Source organism: Pan paniscus, chromosome 10 (genome assembly GCF_029289425.2).
Source record: "Pan paniscus chromosome 10, NHGRI_mPanPan1-v2.0_pri, whole genome shotgun sequence".
Taxonomy (NCBI): domain Eukaryota; kingdom Metazoa; phylum Chordata; class Mammalia; order Primates; family Hominidae; genus Pan; species Pan paniscus.
Window position 1 is genome coordinate 29,565,935 of NC_073259.2, and position 17,272 is coordinate 29,583,206.

The 17,272-nt window shown below is 40.2% G+C and overlaps 1 protein-coding gene across 3 annotated transcripts in view; it reads right to left on the minus strand.

Moving 5' to 3' along the window:
• The window catches only part of TBC1D30 (TBC1 domain family member 30), a 119,305-nt gene that overhangs the window by 75,710 nt on the left and 26,323 nt on the right, over window positions 1–17,272 (minus strand). For 2 of the 3 annotated variants that reach the window (XM_034935511.3, XM_024931248.4), the window contains exon 2: window positions 16,878–17,042. Coding sequence is in view for 1 of the 3 variants with exons in the window: in XM_024931248.4 (XP_024787016.2) it covers window positions 16,878–17,042 (165 nt within the window). In the remaining 2 variants the exon portion in view is untranslated. Of the gene's footprint in view, window positions 1–15,549; window positions 15,566–16,877; window positions 17,043–17,272 lie in introns of those variants that run through there. The other variant, XM_055096507.2, reaches the window with a different exon arrangement.

Genomic DNA, 17,272 nt, shown 5'->3' on the forward strand with positions numbered 1-17,272 from the left:
CCAACCCAAATGTCCATCAATAACAGACTGGATTAAGAAAATGTGGCACATACACACCATGGAATACTATGCAGCCATAAAAAAGGATGAGTTCATGTCCTTTGTAGGGACATGGATGAAGCTGGAAACCATCATTCTCAGCAAACTATCACAAGGACAGAAAACCAAACACCACATGTTCTTAATCATAGGTGGGAACTGAACAATGAGAACACTTGGACACAGGATGGGGAACATCACACACCGGAGCCTGTCATGCGGTGGGGAAGTGGGGAGGGATAGCATTAGGAGATATACCTAATGTAAATGAAGAGTTAATGGGTGCAGCACACCAACATGGCACATGTATACATATGTGACAAACCTGTATGTTGTGCACATGTACCCTAGAACTTAAAGTATAATAATAAAAAGAAAGAAAGAAAGAAAGAAACAAAATTGGTGGGGATCAGAGACAAACAGGGCAGGAAGAGTCGTCCCAGGTACTGGATCAGGGAAAGGAGCCAGCCTGCCCTCTGCTGGCCACCTCAGGTAACAGCAGCAAAATGTGGGCGACCCTTTTCGTCTCCACCCAGAGCTCGAGGGCCCAGATATGCCAAAAACAAAACAAGGTGCCCAGCGACAGCAACATTCATACATGACCAAAGCTTTTTGGGAAAGATCACAGGCCAAATGGCAAGCTTTAATGCTTCCTTAATGACCATGTCCTGGCATATCCCTTTCTGCAAATGATGTCGGGGAGGCAATACTGGACAGAACCAAAAAAGAGCTGTAATGGGCTAGGCGTGGGATAGGACGTGCATTCATTAGCAACAATTATTTTCCAACACACAGTGTCAAAATATATTTCTATACAGAGTCCATTACAAACAAGTACTTGTTCGTGCCAGTACCAGAAAAGAAAAATGATGTTTCATTATTGTTCAATAGCATATAATCCACTGAAAGTAAAAATTCACAGCAAAAACGCCAAAAAGCAGGTAGGAGAAAACCTCCTGCAGTTTGGGGAGGGGATAAGGTTAGATGCACATTTAAGACTGGGTAAATAAAATTTCACAATGCTGTTAAGGAGGTCCTCAGAACACATCTGAATTTACCTGTCTTTGCTATTCTCCTGCTGCCTGATACATAGGTTTTTGAACTATTTTTCAGTCTTTCTAACTAGAATGATAAACCTAATTTTCTCTATTCCCTCCTCATGTAAAGATTGTATTAACACTGTCAATTAATAAATGTTTACTGGATAATTGCTATACTCTCAAAATGCTTTTAATCTAGCTAGGAAGGCAGCCCACATACACTAGTGCCCTGTGTTCAACAGGAGGTGGCACTAGATTAACCCTACAGCTCCCTCTAGCTCCAAAATCCTAAAATGTTACAATTCCATAAAATTCCTCCATGTTTATGAACTAAGAAACTCCGATCTCAATAGAACCCTGTTGGTGCCCCTTCCCAAGCAGTCCCTTTCCTGTTTGTCAAAGTGATGATTATAAATATGTACTGTTGTTCATAAGCGCTAAGCCTACCCCACCTGCCTCTCTTGCTTTCATAGCCAAATCACCTGCTTCATGTGTGCACACACATGCACACACACACACACAAACTTTGATCCAACCTCTTAACTTATCCACCCACCCATCTATCCATTCATCTCACACACATTCAATGAGTCCTACTGTAATGAAGCTGTGTAACAGATGCTGAGAAAAAGAAGATGAATGATACGGCCCCTCGTCCAGAAAATCTATGTCTAATGGGCAGGGAGAGAGAAGACAGATGTATAAAGAAACAAATATGAAATATAATTAGCACTCTAATAGACTTAAGTATAGGGAATGGTGAGGTTCAGAGGAGGAAAAATTCATCAATTCTAACAAACGGAGAGGGACAGAAGCAGCTCTGTACGAGGAGCACAGAACAAGCCTAGTTCTCATCCGTCTCACCTCCAGAAAACTCCAGAATGACTCTAACATCCTTGCTGAGAAACCAAGTGTAATGTGGCTTCTGTCCCCACCATTGCATGAAACAGAAACTCCTCTTAAATGAAACATCATTTTTAAAAGGGAAAATTCCAATGTTCTTTCACAACCTTTTCTTACTTCTCTATTTAACTATATGTACACATGTTGTTGACAGCTGTTCTGTGGAAGCTAACCCTGCATCTCCCTGAGACCCTGCCTCTAGCCTCCCACAGCATCTTCCACGCTGCTCTCCTTGTTGGCTCTTCTCTCTCCCAGGGTTCTGCCCTCTCTAACAGGTCACTCCCTTCCCTCGCAGTCTACATGTGGTACCTGAGGGATCTCTGCTGCAGCCTCCCACATCTTACTCAAGCCCTCACATCCACCCAGATTCCTCCTCTTCCCATATCACACTCTCCAGTCCCACTGAATCTCCCTCCTAAATATCTCATTGCCTTTCCTCCACTTCCAGGAGCCCCTTTCCCAGGGCCCATCGACTCTATGAGCTGATTCCATTCGCCTCTCCCAATACTCCTCACATCCACTCACCTTATCCAGCCTGTCCTCACTGCTGTCAAAATGACCTCTGAAACATGAAAATCCAGTCGCATCACTCTTGTGCTCAGGGAGATATTGCTACAGGACACACAATCTAAACTCCAGTCTCAACTTCTGCCATTTCCCTCCAGCCTCTAGTTTTGTATCTAGCAATTGTTGATTACCAAGAGTATCCCAAATACCTGATGCTCCCTCAGCCTCTGTGCCCTTATCTCTGCATGGAATGTCTGCCACCCCTCCTACCCCTGTCCACAGGGCACATTTCTATCAGGCTTTTGTTTTGTTTTGTTTTGTTTGAGAGGGAGTCTCACTCTGTAGCCCAGGCTGGAGTGTAATGACGCGATCTCAGCTCACTGCAGCCTCCGCCTCCAGGGTTCAAGCAATTCTCCTGCCTCAGCCTCCCAAGTAGCTGAGATTACAGGCACCTGCCACTACGCCCAGCTAATTTTTTGTATTTTTAGTAGAGACAGGGTTTCACCATGTTGGCCAGGCTGGTCTGGAACTCCTGACCTCGTCATTTGCCCACCTCAGCCTCCCAAAGTGCTGGGATTACAGGCATGAGCCACTGTGCCCGGCCTCTATCAGCCTTTTCTAATCGCACTTCCCCATGTTCCCTAGTGGTTTGAAGATTAGGGTGGTTCCCACCTTTGCTCCTATTGCCCTTTGTACACACAAGGCTGACCATCAGATATAACATGTATTCCCAAGACACATTTACGTATCACATTCTCAATGGAAACACACAGAGGAAGAGCACTCTTCTTGCATGTTATTGGAGAAGAGGAAGCAATCCTTTCCCGAAGAGTTAAAAAATTATATTATCCCTAACAGTGATTATTCAACACCTGCTCCTCAAATAACCCATCTCATCAATTTCTTTTATAAGTGAAAAGCCCAGCAACCTTCATAATTGCCTTACACAGGCTAGGATGCAAATGCTGATGGCAAAGGCAACCTCTAAACCTCCCACAGTGGGAATTATTGCAGTAGTAGTAAATACTACAGCCAGACAGTTTTCTAAACATTTTACGTACTTTAACTCACTTAATTCACATAACCATCCTATGAAGTGAAATTACCATCATTCCCATTTTACTGATGAGAAAACTGAAACACAGAGGGGTCGGGGAACTTGCATGAGACTGTAGAACTAGTAAGTGGCAAAACTGGGATCTGAGCCCAGGGGACATGGCTCCAGAGTCCATGTTCTCAACCAATGTGCCCCCCTCCCATCCCATCAGTTCTCCAGAGGCACATCGTCAGAAGCCCAGGCTTCTCTCACCTTTCTCCATCCCTGCTCTTAAGAAAGGTGCCTGATCCCAGCACTTTGGGAGGCCGAGGCGGGCAGGTCACGAGGTCAAGAGGTCAAGACCATCCTGGCTAACAAGGTGAAACCCCGTCTCTACTAAAAAATACAAAAAATTAGCTGGGCATGGTGGTGGGTGCCTGTAGTCCCAGCTACTCGGGAGGCTGAGCCAGGAGAATGGCGTGAACCAGGGAGGCGGAGCTTGCAGTGAGCCAAGATCGTGCCACTGTACTCTAGCCTGGGCGACAGAGCGAGACTCCGTCTCAACAAAAAAAAAAAAAAAAAAAAGTGCCTGAAGCCAGACCAGCCTGGCAGATGCTGAGGCCCAGTCTGTACCCTGAAGAAGTGGTCCCAAGGAAAGAGAACCAAGAAGAGAAGAGGATCTGCGTACACAGAGAACACTCTGAGCTCCCATTCCATCTTTCTACCACTCATCCCCAGAATAACTCTGTTGCATAATTGAGCAAACGTCAAGGTTTTTAAATTTTACAATAGGAGGTCTTTCAGGTAGTCTAATACCACTCAAACGAGTCCTTGTCTTGAGAATATCAAATCAGCCTTGACTTGCCTGAAATTCTCCTATGTCAGCAACACCTTCTCCTAAGCATTTTCCTCCAATTTCATAAAAATACATAATTCTATCCTGAAACAGTGTAAGACTCATTGGAATGTCAAGCTGAAACCTGGTACAGTGAAAACCACCATTCGTTAGCTGATTATATTGGAAAGATGGATTCAGAATACTTCAAAATGTCAGCACATGATGTGTAAAAATGGCAGTTGTCGAAAAATCTATTTCAATATACCACAACCTCCATTAGAACTATTATACTGTAATTTTTTATTTGCTTCTCTGACTTTATTCTTCTGAAAGCTCACTGAGGATACTGTATATTTTTCTTCTTCTTTGCATGTTAGCACCCAGCAGGTACTCAACACAGAACTTTTGAATTTATAAACAATTACATATATACATGTACACATTTAACATTTCAAAGTACTTTCAATTCTGTCTTCAAAACATAGTTCTAAGAGGTAAGTAGGGCCAATACTATTGTCCATTTTACAGATGAAAAAGCAGAGGCACAGAAAACCAGAATGATGGCTGAAGAGAGGTGTAGAGATGACTTTAATGTTTGGTTTCAGATGAAGGATAAAATGACATGCTTCTATACTGGTTGAAATCACCCAGCAGAGATGGAAAACCTCATGAAGGAAGAGAGACAAGAAGAAAGATGATTCCTTGAGTAGGGAAGACAAGATGGATCCAGGGTACCCCAGAAGAGCTGAACAGTTCATCTCGAGGTTCAGAGGAATGCCACCTATACAGGTGGGAGTATGAGGACATTCGCTTTTGATTGCTTACATTTTCTCTGTTAAAATACACAGCAAAAATCACCAGCTGAGAGCGAGGGGAGAAAATAGGATGTAAAAAGGGAAAGAGAGACAGAGTATGAACAGACTAAAGAAATATCATAGGATTGCTGGTGGTACCAAGGGTGTCTGTGAGGCTGGTGGTCACATATTTAAAGAGAGTCGTCCCCATGATATGTGTTTCTGCAGCTGCAGTCAGCTAGGTAGATGCAGAGACAGAATGTGCAGAGACTTGAGTTTAATCAGGCTTGGGGTTTTGCAAGGTGAAAATGACAAAGAGTGGAATAAATAAGTTAAATATGTACACAAGTGAGTCATTACGCTGATGACCATAAACTCTAAGCAGAGTTAGTAAGAAACCAAGCACTGGATGTTTATTGATCACTGCTAGGTCAAATATGTTGTGCAAGGTGACACAACAGGAAGAACAGGGATTCAAAGGAGCTTGTCTTCAGGAAGCTGTCACTATTAGGAAACAGTCCAACAGTTCCCAAACTTTTCTGCACATTAGAATAGCCCAGGGAGCTTAAAAATCACAATGTTTAGATCACACTCCATGCCAGTAAAAGCAGAATGTCTGGGCTGGGGAGCCAGGCATTAATAGCCTTTTTAAATTTTTCAAGTGATTCCAATATGCAGCAAAGCTTAAGTACACTGGAATAGTCTTTTTTTTTTTTTTTTTTTTGCAGAGGAGAATGATATTTGAAGATATATGTGAAATTCCTAAAAGTAAGCATTCAGTATAAGTCATATTATCATCTTATATTTTGCTGTTGATTAAAGATTTGACATAGGAAAAATGCAGTTGATTGTCCTACCAAATTAAAGAGTCAATTCTTTTGGGGGAAAAAGTATTTCTTTTAGGCTTGTATTTAGACTTCGTATAAAAGAACTTCAAATCGTGAGGGCTTAATCTTGATATATTGCTTGTTAGCATATTCCCAGCACCTACAATCGTGTGTGGGAAATAGTAAACACAGAATATCTGTTAAATGAATAACACTTTTGAAAGATATAGTCTCTAAAAAATGGTTTAATGTAAATGCCTCTTTTTAAACTATAAATGACAAAATATCCCCACTTCTAGAAGTATTCTCTCATAATATAACTAAACACAAAAATGGTCACAATACATATACATGGTAGTTCCAACAAAAGTTCCCTTTATTTCTTTCATATGGTGTCTATCTGATGTTGTATCATTTTTAGTCTTAAAGGCTGTCTTACCCTTGTGGCAATACAGAGAACATAAATAGTATAATACTTCTCTCACGTAAGCTTAAGGGAAGGAGCTCCCCCTGCTGGCTGTATATATAGTTTTCTCTTGCCATAACTGACAAGAGAAAACAAACAAAAAACTCCTGAGTCACTAACCAGCTGAGTGAGTTTCAGCAAATTTCAACTTTTCCAAGTTTCCCTTTGCTCAACCAAAGGTTGTGGGTAAATGGAGATCATTTTTTAAAAATTTCTAGTAGCTCTCAATTACCATGACTAAGATTCAGATTTTTTTCCTACAAATCAACCCCTTTATAATGAGGTCATAAGAAACATAAGTAAGTTATGACAAAATGGAAAAAAAAAAAAAAACAACTCTTAACTTTAAGATGCTAAAGAGCTTAAAGAAAATGAGGAGAAACTGTTGCTAAAATATGCTGTATGCAAGCTCAATCTTTCTTTCATCTAGTCATATTCTAAGTTATTTCAGGGTAGACCAGGCTGCTAATTATATATCAAAAACATACCTAAAACGGTTATCAATATTAACAAATTTGTAATTAAATTCACAATTGTGCAGGCAAATTCCAAATTTAAGGCAAATCTACCCTAATCTAAATGATAACTTATTTTTGTCTCTCAAAAGAAATGAGTTTATGAAAAAGGAAAAAGCACATCTGGGTAAGATGGAAGATTGAAAAAAAAAAAAAAGCACCTAACTTTGGTCCCCACCAAAACCACACTAAGAATATTGTAAAGATAATTTTTAAATCATAACCCACAAGGACCAGAGTGAAGGACAAAAAAAAAAGGAGCATGGAGAACAGCAATGAATTTTTGAAGCTGGAAAAGCAAACAAACATAAATTGACAGAGGATCCTAGAAAGCCAAATCCCAAACTAACAGGAAAGCTGAAATCCAACTTATGTTATACTACATAGTCCACAAGAGACTTGGGGATTGGCAACCAGTTCCCCAGGAGGCTTGACAAGAAATATGGGGAGAAGGCTGTTGAGAAGTAGTTGGATCCCTCGTTCCTCTCTTCATAAGGTTGGGCAATTACCACTTTCCCACCCCTGCAAAAGTTTAAGAGTCTTATTTTTGAAGAGAGTGATAACAGAGTCCCTGGACAACCAGCTGAGGGTGAGTACCTTACCTAAAACAGGGACTCAGTGGCCATATGCATACTGAATGCAGAGACTCCCAGCTCTCTTCACCCCACTCGGCTCCCAAAATACCAGCAGCCAGACCTTCACCCTTCGAGCAGGAGATCAGAAGACTCTTCCTTGAAGAATCTGACCAGCCCAGATGAAAGACTTGAAGATACTGACCTGAGGGGTTCCACAACAAAGGGCCCATCCACATGGCACTTCAATGAAGCTCAAAGTCAATAAGCCCTGCCGGGGAGCCCAGAGTTCAAGTCAGCATTTAGACTCCCACACTTACTTATGAGCAGACAGCCAAGGAATACCAGACATCTAAGGAAAGCTTCTAAATATAATACAGTTTTGAAAGTTTCTTTCCTCCATGTATAATCTTATCTCTTCCAAATTGTTTTGTCTGTTTTAGTCTCTATCATAATATCCTTAGAGCAATAAGAAAATATATTGCATCTATGAAACAAGAACAGGATACCATATAAAAGAAACATTCAAATAGCAACCCATAAAGATTTCTCAATAACAGGACTGGAAAATAAAGTTGAGGTAATCTCCAAGGAAATAAATCAAAAGAACAAGGAGTTGGAAAGCGAGAAAGAGAGAAAACGTTACAGCCAGGTGCAGTGGCTCACACCTGTAATCCTGGCACTTTGGGAGGCCGAGATAGGGGGATCACTGGATTGAGCCCAGGAGTTTGAGACCAGCCTGGGCAATGTGGTTGAAACCCCATCTCTACAAAAAATACAAAAATTAGCCAGGTGTGGTAGTGTGCACCTGTGGTCCCAGCTACTCAGGAAGCTGACGTGGGAGGATCACCTGAGCCCCAGGAGGTCAAGGCTGCAGTGAGCCACAATTGTGCCACTGCACTCCAACATGGGCAACAGACGAGACCCTGTCTCACAAAAAAAAGAAAGAACATTACAGAACTTGTCTATAAGTTCCAACAGCCAAACAATAGAACCCCAGAAAGAGGAAAAAGAAAAAAGAAAAAGGAGGGAGAAAAATCAACAAAGAAATAATTCAGAGAAAATTTCCAGAACTGAATGACAAAAGTTGCCTGATTGAAAGAGCCTGTCTAGGCCCAGTTACAATGACCTGAGTGAAAACAGACCCACTCCAAGCAACATGATTGTTGTATTTCAGGAACACCAAGAACAAGGAGAACAGTCCACAAGCTCTTAAAGGGAAAAAAAAATAAACAGTCCAGGATAAAGTGTCAGGCATCAGAAAGGCTTCAGCCTTCTCAAGAGCAACAAGACAAGTGAGAAGGCAATACATCAAGTATAGAATAGTCGATCAAAGCGCATATATTTAGAATCAAGACATTTGACATTTTCACCCGTGCACAGTTACCAAAAACTTACTTCACAAGCACTCTCTCTCAAGGGGATATGGGAAACAAAATAAAAAGAATAATCAAGAAAGAAATATAAGATCCAGGATACAAGAGATCCAACACAGGAGAGAGACAAAGAAAGCCTCCACAATGAGGCTCCCAGGATGGCAGTGCATGCAGATGGAGCCCAGCCAGTAGGGAGTGGAGCAGCGTGGCTCAATCAACAGTCGTGTGAGGGAAGTCAACACAAGAGGCTTCCTGCTGCCGGACCATCTTTCTAACTGAAGGACAGAATGCCCAGGAGAACTCATCCATATTTTCATCTGTACTTGTGGTTTTTGTTTGTGTTTTTGTTTTTTAGAGATGGAGTCTTGCTCTGTTGCCCAGGCTGGAGTGCAGTGGTGCAATCTTGGATCACTGCAACCTCCACCTCCCAGGTTTTAAGCAATTCTCCTGCCTCAGCCTCCAGAGTAGCTGGGATTACAGGTGCGTGCCACCATGCCCAGCTAATTTTTTTTTTTTTTTTTTTTTTGTATTTTTGGTGGAGATGGGGTTTCACCATGTTGGCCAGGATGGTCTTGAACTCCTGACTTCATGATCCTCCTGCCTCAGCCTCCCAAAGTGCTGGGATTACACGCATGAGCCATTGCGCCCTGCCTATTTTTATTTTTTGAGTCAGGATCTCACTCTGTCACCCAGGTGGGAGGGTAGTGGCACAATCTCAGCTCACTGCAAGCTCTGCTTCCCAGGCTCATGCAATTATCATGCCTCAGCCTCCCGAGTAGCTGGGACTACAGATGCATGCCACAACGCCCAGCGAATTTTTGTTTATTTTTTGTAGTGATGAGGTCTTACTATGTTGCCTAGGCTGGTCTCCCACTCGCAAGCTCAAGCAATCCCTCCTGCTTCAGCCTCCCAAAGTAATAGGATTACAGGTGTGAGACCCCACACCCAGCGAGCTTGCTCTTTATTTTTTATTCAAAGCTCACCATGGCCTTGCTCCTGCTCCTAGAAGTAGGCCAAAGCACAATACTTCTGTGGGCATGGAGGGGAGAGCATGGAAAGGCCTTGCTGAGCTTTGAATCAAAAACAAAAAGCAAGCCTCTCCCCCAACCTAGTTGATTATTCCATAACTAGCCTAGGCTGGGCATAGTAGTTCATGCCTGTAATCCCAGCACTTTGGGAGGCCAAGGCAGGCGCATCATTTGAGGTCATGGGTTTAAGACCAGCCTGGTCAACATGGTGAAACCCCATCTCTACTAAAAATTAAAAAAAAATTAGCTGGGTGTGGTGGCACACACCTGTAATCCCTGCTACTTGGGGAGGCTGAAGCAAGAAAATCGCTTGAACTCGGGAGACAGAGGTTGCAGTGAGCCAACATCGCACCACTGCACTCCGGCCTGGGCAACACAGCAAGATTCCATCTCAAAAATAAATAAATAAATAATAACTAGCCTAAAGCATAGCCTGGCAGAAGTCACAGGGCTCATTTATAACCTTGCCCTTTGACTTCCCCAGAAGGGAACCTAAAACCAGGTTGGGACCCAGAGACAGTATAGTTTATCTTCTGAAAGGTTTTATCTAAGATAGCAACATTACCCTTTCCCCACATAACAAGGCTTGGGCTTGCTACTCTGTTTTTCAGAACCATATATTGCTTAGGAACCTATACAGGAAGTGGAGAAAGTATAAAGAAAAGCAAGGTAATGGTTAACACAAATGTGGGGGGAGAGAGATTTCAGCCAGGAAGGAGCACACAGGGAGCTTTTAACATGCCAGTGATATTTGTTACTCAAGCTTGACAGGTGAATATCCACATGTATACACCATTGTTTACTTATTCTTTTAAAAATACATATATGTATTACATTCTCTTGTTTATGATACATTCTATAATAAAAGATATTTTAAGTAGTAAGTGAATTCCTGTTTAAAATCAGTGAAATTGTTTTAACATCTTGAAAAACTAAAGGAACACCCAAAATATTCTTAATAATTTTATGCCTGCAAATGTGAAAAGTTATGGCAAATTCTGTATAATACACCAGGGATGACACAAGAAGAAATAGAAGATACAAATAATCCTGTAGTTATTTTAAAAGCTGGATCGATAATTTAAAACCTTCCCACAGGCCAAGTACGTTAGCTTACGCCTTGTAATCCCAGCACTTTGGGAGGCTGAAGCAGGAGGATCACTTGAGCTCAGGAGTTTGAGACCAGCCTGAGTAGCATAGCAAGACCTTCCCCCACCACCCCCTCCATGCCTCCATCTCTACAAAAATATTTAAAAATATATATATATATACACACACACAAACACACACACACACAAATTAGCCAGGTGTGGTGGCACACACCTGCAGTCCCAACTACTCGGGAGGCCGTGGGAGAATCACTTGGGCCCAGGAGGCATAGGTTGCAATGAACTGTGATCACACCACTGCATTCCAGCCTGGGTGACACAACAAGACACTGTCTCAAAAAACCAAAAACAAAACAACAACAACAAAACACCACTTGAATATTCTAAGGGACTGTCTTTAAAAAATAATTTTTTCTCTTCCTTTTACATTTCTGTATTTTCCAAAGCTTCCATGGGTATATTACATTTTTAACACTTTATCATATTTTATATAATTCACATGCCATAAAATTGTACAACCATCACCACTAATTCCAGAACATTTTCACCACACGAATAAGAAACCCATACCATTAGTAGTCATTGCCCATTCCCCTACCCCCAGCCTCTAGCAACCACTAATCTACTTTTTATCTCTACATATTTGCCAAATGGAATCATACAATATGGTAATTTTTGTGTCTGGCTTCTTTCACTTAGAATAATGTTTTCAAGGTTTATCCATGATGTAACATGAGTCAATACTTCATTCTTTTATGGCTGAATAATATTCACTTATATGAATAATAATCACATTTGATATATCCATTCATCCATTGATAGACATTTGAATTGTTTCTACTTTTTGGCTATTATAAACAATGCTGCTATGAACATTTTTGTACAAGTTTTTGTGGGGACATATGTCTTCAATTCTCTCGGGTAGAAATCTAGGAGTGAAAATGCCGGCTGGATGGATTATTTTTATAATTTTACAAAGAGAATTGTCTTTTAGTGGAAAATGTTGAGTTTTAGTGCCACCAAACTCAGGACCACACAAATTCTTTTTCCTGCCACAGAGGACAAGGTATTAATGAAGAGAAGACACTCACCATGAAAAGAAAAAGATTATTCACCTATTTCACAAACCATCAGTCTCTACCAGGCATTTTAGGCATTTATCATAGTAAGATTTAATCAAATTATTATCAGGATGTGAGAGTGGACACATTAATAAAATTAGGCTGTAAGCTGTCTAAAATTTCTATATTGATCAGCAAAGCTAAGATAATATTTCTGCATATATTCACATTTTGTTCATGTTTTTTTTCAGTTTTCAAGTGACAGCTAGATTTTATCACTTGATCTGTAAAACTACTTCACAAATTCAATCAGCATAACTTAAACATTTACTATACCAATGCAGGAAATAGCAAAACTATACAATGCTAATAATTAATATGACCTTCCTTCTGCTTTCAGGAAAAACAGGTTAAGCAAACCACTTAAAAATCCTAACATCAGAATCAACCTTCTGACCAAATACTCTTTTTATTCTTCTAATTGTGCCTTGAAGCTTTTAGGTGTATTTTCCTGCACACTAAGCTACATTTGTTCAATAATCCATTTGGCCCAAGAAAGATAAAGTACTGATTTCATATGCAAACTATGCTGAAGCCGCACGTTCTAATAAACCAGAAACTCTGTATTTATAACTCATGTTATAAATTTATTCTTGCTCAGTTGTATTCCAATAACATTACAGTTATCTATCTAACTGCTAAGAAAAAGTAGAACCCTCTTATGTCACAGTTTATAATGTAAAGTGTGGACTTTTGAGATACCTATCTTCAGATCCTATCTCAAATACTTACCAGCTGTGTGACGCTTGCCAAATTACTTAACCTTTCCGAATCAGTTTCCTAATAAAATATGCCTAAAGCTACATACCATTTTGGAGTTGCTGTGAGAAATAAAAGCAAGTCTGGCATAAAGCATGTACTCAGTGAATGGTAACAGCTGCTGCTACTCTTATTATCAATTTTCAGTATTAAATTGGTTATACCATGGTTATCCTTAAATGGTTAAATATAGGGGGAAAAAAAGTATGATCTTCTATAATACAATATTGATCTTGTTTTTCTTATTCCCAGCCCAGTTTTAAAACAAGGAGATACTACTATAAGGCTTGGTGTAGGAAACCACAAAATGTAAGTAGCTATGTCATTTGTGTTAGAAATAAAAATGATCTAGCCATTTTGGTTCATTAATTATATTTACTTGTGACTCTTATTTCAAAATTACTATATTCCCTTTTGTGTATTAATAAGAAATAACCCAGTTTAATAAAACAATAAAATAGTTTTTATTCTATAGCATGTTATAGAAGGAGAAAAATATGTCAGGTGAGGTGGCTCACACCTGTAATCCCAGCATTTTGGGAGGCCATGGAGGGCAGATTGCTTGAGCCCAGGAGTTTAAGACCAGCCTGGGTAACATGGTGAAACTGTGTCTCTACAAAAAATACAAAAATTAGCTTGGCATAGTGGCACCCACCAAAGTCCCAGCTACTCGGGAGGATGAGGTAAGAGGATCGCTTGAACCCGGGAAGCAGAGATTGCAATGAGCCAAGACTGCAGCACTGCACTCCTGGGCCTGGGCGACAGAGTGAGACTCTGTCTCCAAAAAAAAAAAAAAAAAAAAAAAAAAAGAAGAAGAAGAAGAAGAAGGAAGAAGAAGGGGAAAAGTCACTTATGCAAAGAATCATAAGCATCAAATCTATGTGGAGGCCAAAATGGGGATTATCTGAACTTCTGCAAACTAAATACAAGAAAGTCAATATGTTATTCAGTGTGATAGTGGAATCTCAGTTTTTTTAAAAAATCTCAATTCTTTAGAATTAGTTGACTTTGAGGAAAGAGGCAAAACATGCAACTACTGGAATCAGGGATTTAGTCATGAAATATCTAACCTCTGGAGTTTTAAGATGGGTAAATAACCATGTAGTCAAATTTTTTACAGTGTCTATATCAAAATACAGTATGCTGTGATGAAAGTAATAATTCTAATGCAGTTATTTCTTACCAAAAAACATTCTGTTCCATTGAATAGGGTCTTATTAGCAAAGAGAGAATTGAACTCTCAGGAAAGGTGCCAGACAACCCTGTATTCTCTGAAATGCAAAACCCTGGCTGGAATTAAAGAGACAAACTCTAAAATACATAGGAAGGATGCATTGACAAATTCATGAATTACGGTGAGCGCTTGTGGGCACATTTTTCTAAAATGACATAAATGCCAGTCCTTATATAAATCAAGTAAATTTAAATTCCAAATGATAATCAGTCCCTAGTAACTAACAATAGAATCCACCAATCTGTGACCCTGGACTAACCTGATATTCCTCTCTATCTCCTGAACTTGTTCCACCCTCCCTTATACTTTCCCACATATCAAAAACCCATGCATTTACCATTCTGTGCTTTCAGCTGCTGGTACAAACAATAATAATGAGTAGGATATAAACATAGTTGAAAGGAGAAGAATCAAAACCAAGGTATCTCATAATAGAAGGGGAAAATATTTTTTAACTTGACATGTGTAAATCAATCAGAATTAATGGAAAACTATCAAATACTTACAATACATGCCACCTTTCAATAGCTACACACAAATCACACACACACACACACACACACACACACACCCCTACACACCCTTCTTCCTTCTCTAGCTATGTCAGACCAGTGCTTGACTCTGGAGAAAAGCCTATTCAAAGTCAGTCTACTCAATCGCATTCCTGTTTGTATGAACGACAGTGATATTATTATGATAATCAAGCAGCACTCTTTTTTTTTTTTTTTTTTCTGAGACAGAGCCTCACTCTGTTGCCCAGGCTGGAGTGCAGTGGCGCAATCTTGGCTCACTGCAACCCCCGCCTCCTGGGTTCAAGTGATTCTCCTGCCTCAGCCTCCTGAGTAGCTGGGATTACAGATGTTTCAACACACCCAGCTAATTTTTATATTTTTAGTAGAGATGGGGTTTCACCATGTTGGCGAGGCTGATCTCGAACTCCTAACCTCAGGTGATCTGCCCACCTTGGCCTCCCAAAGTGCTGGGATTATAGGCGTGAGCCGCCATGCCCGGCCTGCAGCAATCTGTTAATATCTATTAGGTAAAACCTTCTTTAATAAACAGCGTAAATAATACTTTAGGGATAACAAACAGCAATATAACAGAAGAGAAGCAAGAAAATACAGGATTTTCTTTTAATAATAAACATAAGAATGAAATTTAAGCGATTAATTTCATTACCAGAAACTAATCAAACCCCAAAAATTGTTTCATGAAAGCAAACACATCTTAATTTGCAATTTTGAAAAAAAAGCACTCTAGGAGGTGTCAGTTTACGTACAAAATGTGACAGAGTGAAAGAGCAACAAAAGGCAACTTCCACAATCGCCTGAAAAGCTGTCACAGGCATTTTATCAAAAACATCATTGTACCTATATTTACCATACCTGAGCATACTGTTCTGCCATGCTGCATGTTAATAAAGAATGCAAAACAAAAATAGTTAAATGTTAGCAGAATAAAACATAAGGCTATTGCATGGAGAATTTTAAAATTAATTCACAAGGTTTTATACCTAGTATTTAATGTGTATCAGCAATTTAACAATTTATTTTTAATTGATTAACAAACCACACAGCTCCCACACAGCTCTTAGTTATGATTATGCAAGAGATAGGTTACATTTGCTAAACTATGTTGCCATCTTCAGATTTCAGAGCAAGTTGTTAAGGTCCTGTTACAAGAATCGATTTCTTTAAATCAATTATTTAATTCACTTACTGTAGCAACACAGAATAAGAGAAAAAGGACATGCCTTTTAGGTTATGTCTGTGTGATGCTGTTTTATTTATTTATTTTTATTTTTATTTATTTATTTTTTTTTTTTTTTGAGATGGAGTTTCGCTCTTGTCGCCCAGGCTGGAGAGCAATGGTGCGATCTCGGTTCACTGCAACCTCTGCCTCCCAGGTTCAAGTGATTCTCCTGCCTCAACCTCCTGAGTAGCTGGGACTACAGGTGCCAGCCACCACGACCAGCTAATTTTTAGTAGAGATGGGGTTTCACCATGTTGGCCAGGCTGGTCTCAAACACCTGACCTCAGGTGATCCACCAGCCTCGGCCTCCCAAAGTGCTGGGATTATAGGTGTGAGCCACCACACCCAGCCAGTGATGCTGTTTTAAAAATAAAAATTTGTCCGGGTGCAGGGGCCCACGCCTGTAATCCCAGCACTTTGGGAGGCCAAGAAGGGTGAATCACCTGAGATCAGGAGTTTGAGATCAGCCTGACCAGCCTGACCAACAAGGTGAAACCTCGTCTCTACTAAAAATACAAAAATTAGCCAGGCCTGGTGGCGGGCGCCTGTAGTTCCAGCTACTCGGGAGGCTTAGACAGGAGAATTGCCTGAACCTGGGAGGCGGAGGTTGTATTCAGCCAAGATTACGCCACTGCACTCCAGCCTGGGTGACGGAGTGAGACTCTGTTTCAAATAAATAAATAAAATTTTAATCATCATTCAGCATTAGGTAAAATTATTGTCAAAGTAAAGTACTACCTCAAATCTAGAATAATAAATCTAAGGTTGTAACATTAGACATGAAGTATACATTTTAACTGAAAAATAGGAAACTGTCTGAGTTGTTCCTTGTTCTTAGTTCTGAGGGTATAAGCTTGCATTTAAAACTTCTCAATATATTCACAAACACAGACTGTTGGCTCAGCTTTCCTAACATTCTAGTTGCATGTGGCAAAAGAAGTAACCCAATTCCAGTACTTACTTCTCTTCTGTGACACAGCCTGCAAGCAGGCAGTCACAATATCACAGTTCCTCTGCACTTTATGCAGAAGCCTATCTTTCTGCTTCAGATGCCGAAGTAACTTGGCCGACTGGATGCCAATTCTGTACTTTAGCTCTCGAAGGATCGTCTTCAGTTCATTAGCGTCTATCAGTAAAGAAAAATAAGAATAACGATTAATACCTTGAGAGGAATACAAATTCCAGTGTGATATTAGTCCAAAGATAAATAGAACATCCATTTAAACCAACTAATTCTAGGTTTTCACTCAAGATTACATGTATGCATTCAGCTCGGACATTCCGATCAAATAAGTCACTCATTTATCTGCCCTGTCCATGAGACAGATACTGTAAGGTAAATTTATCCTTAAGCCT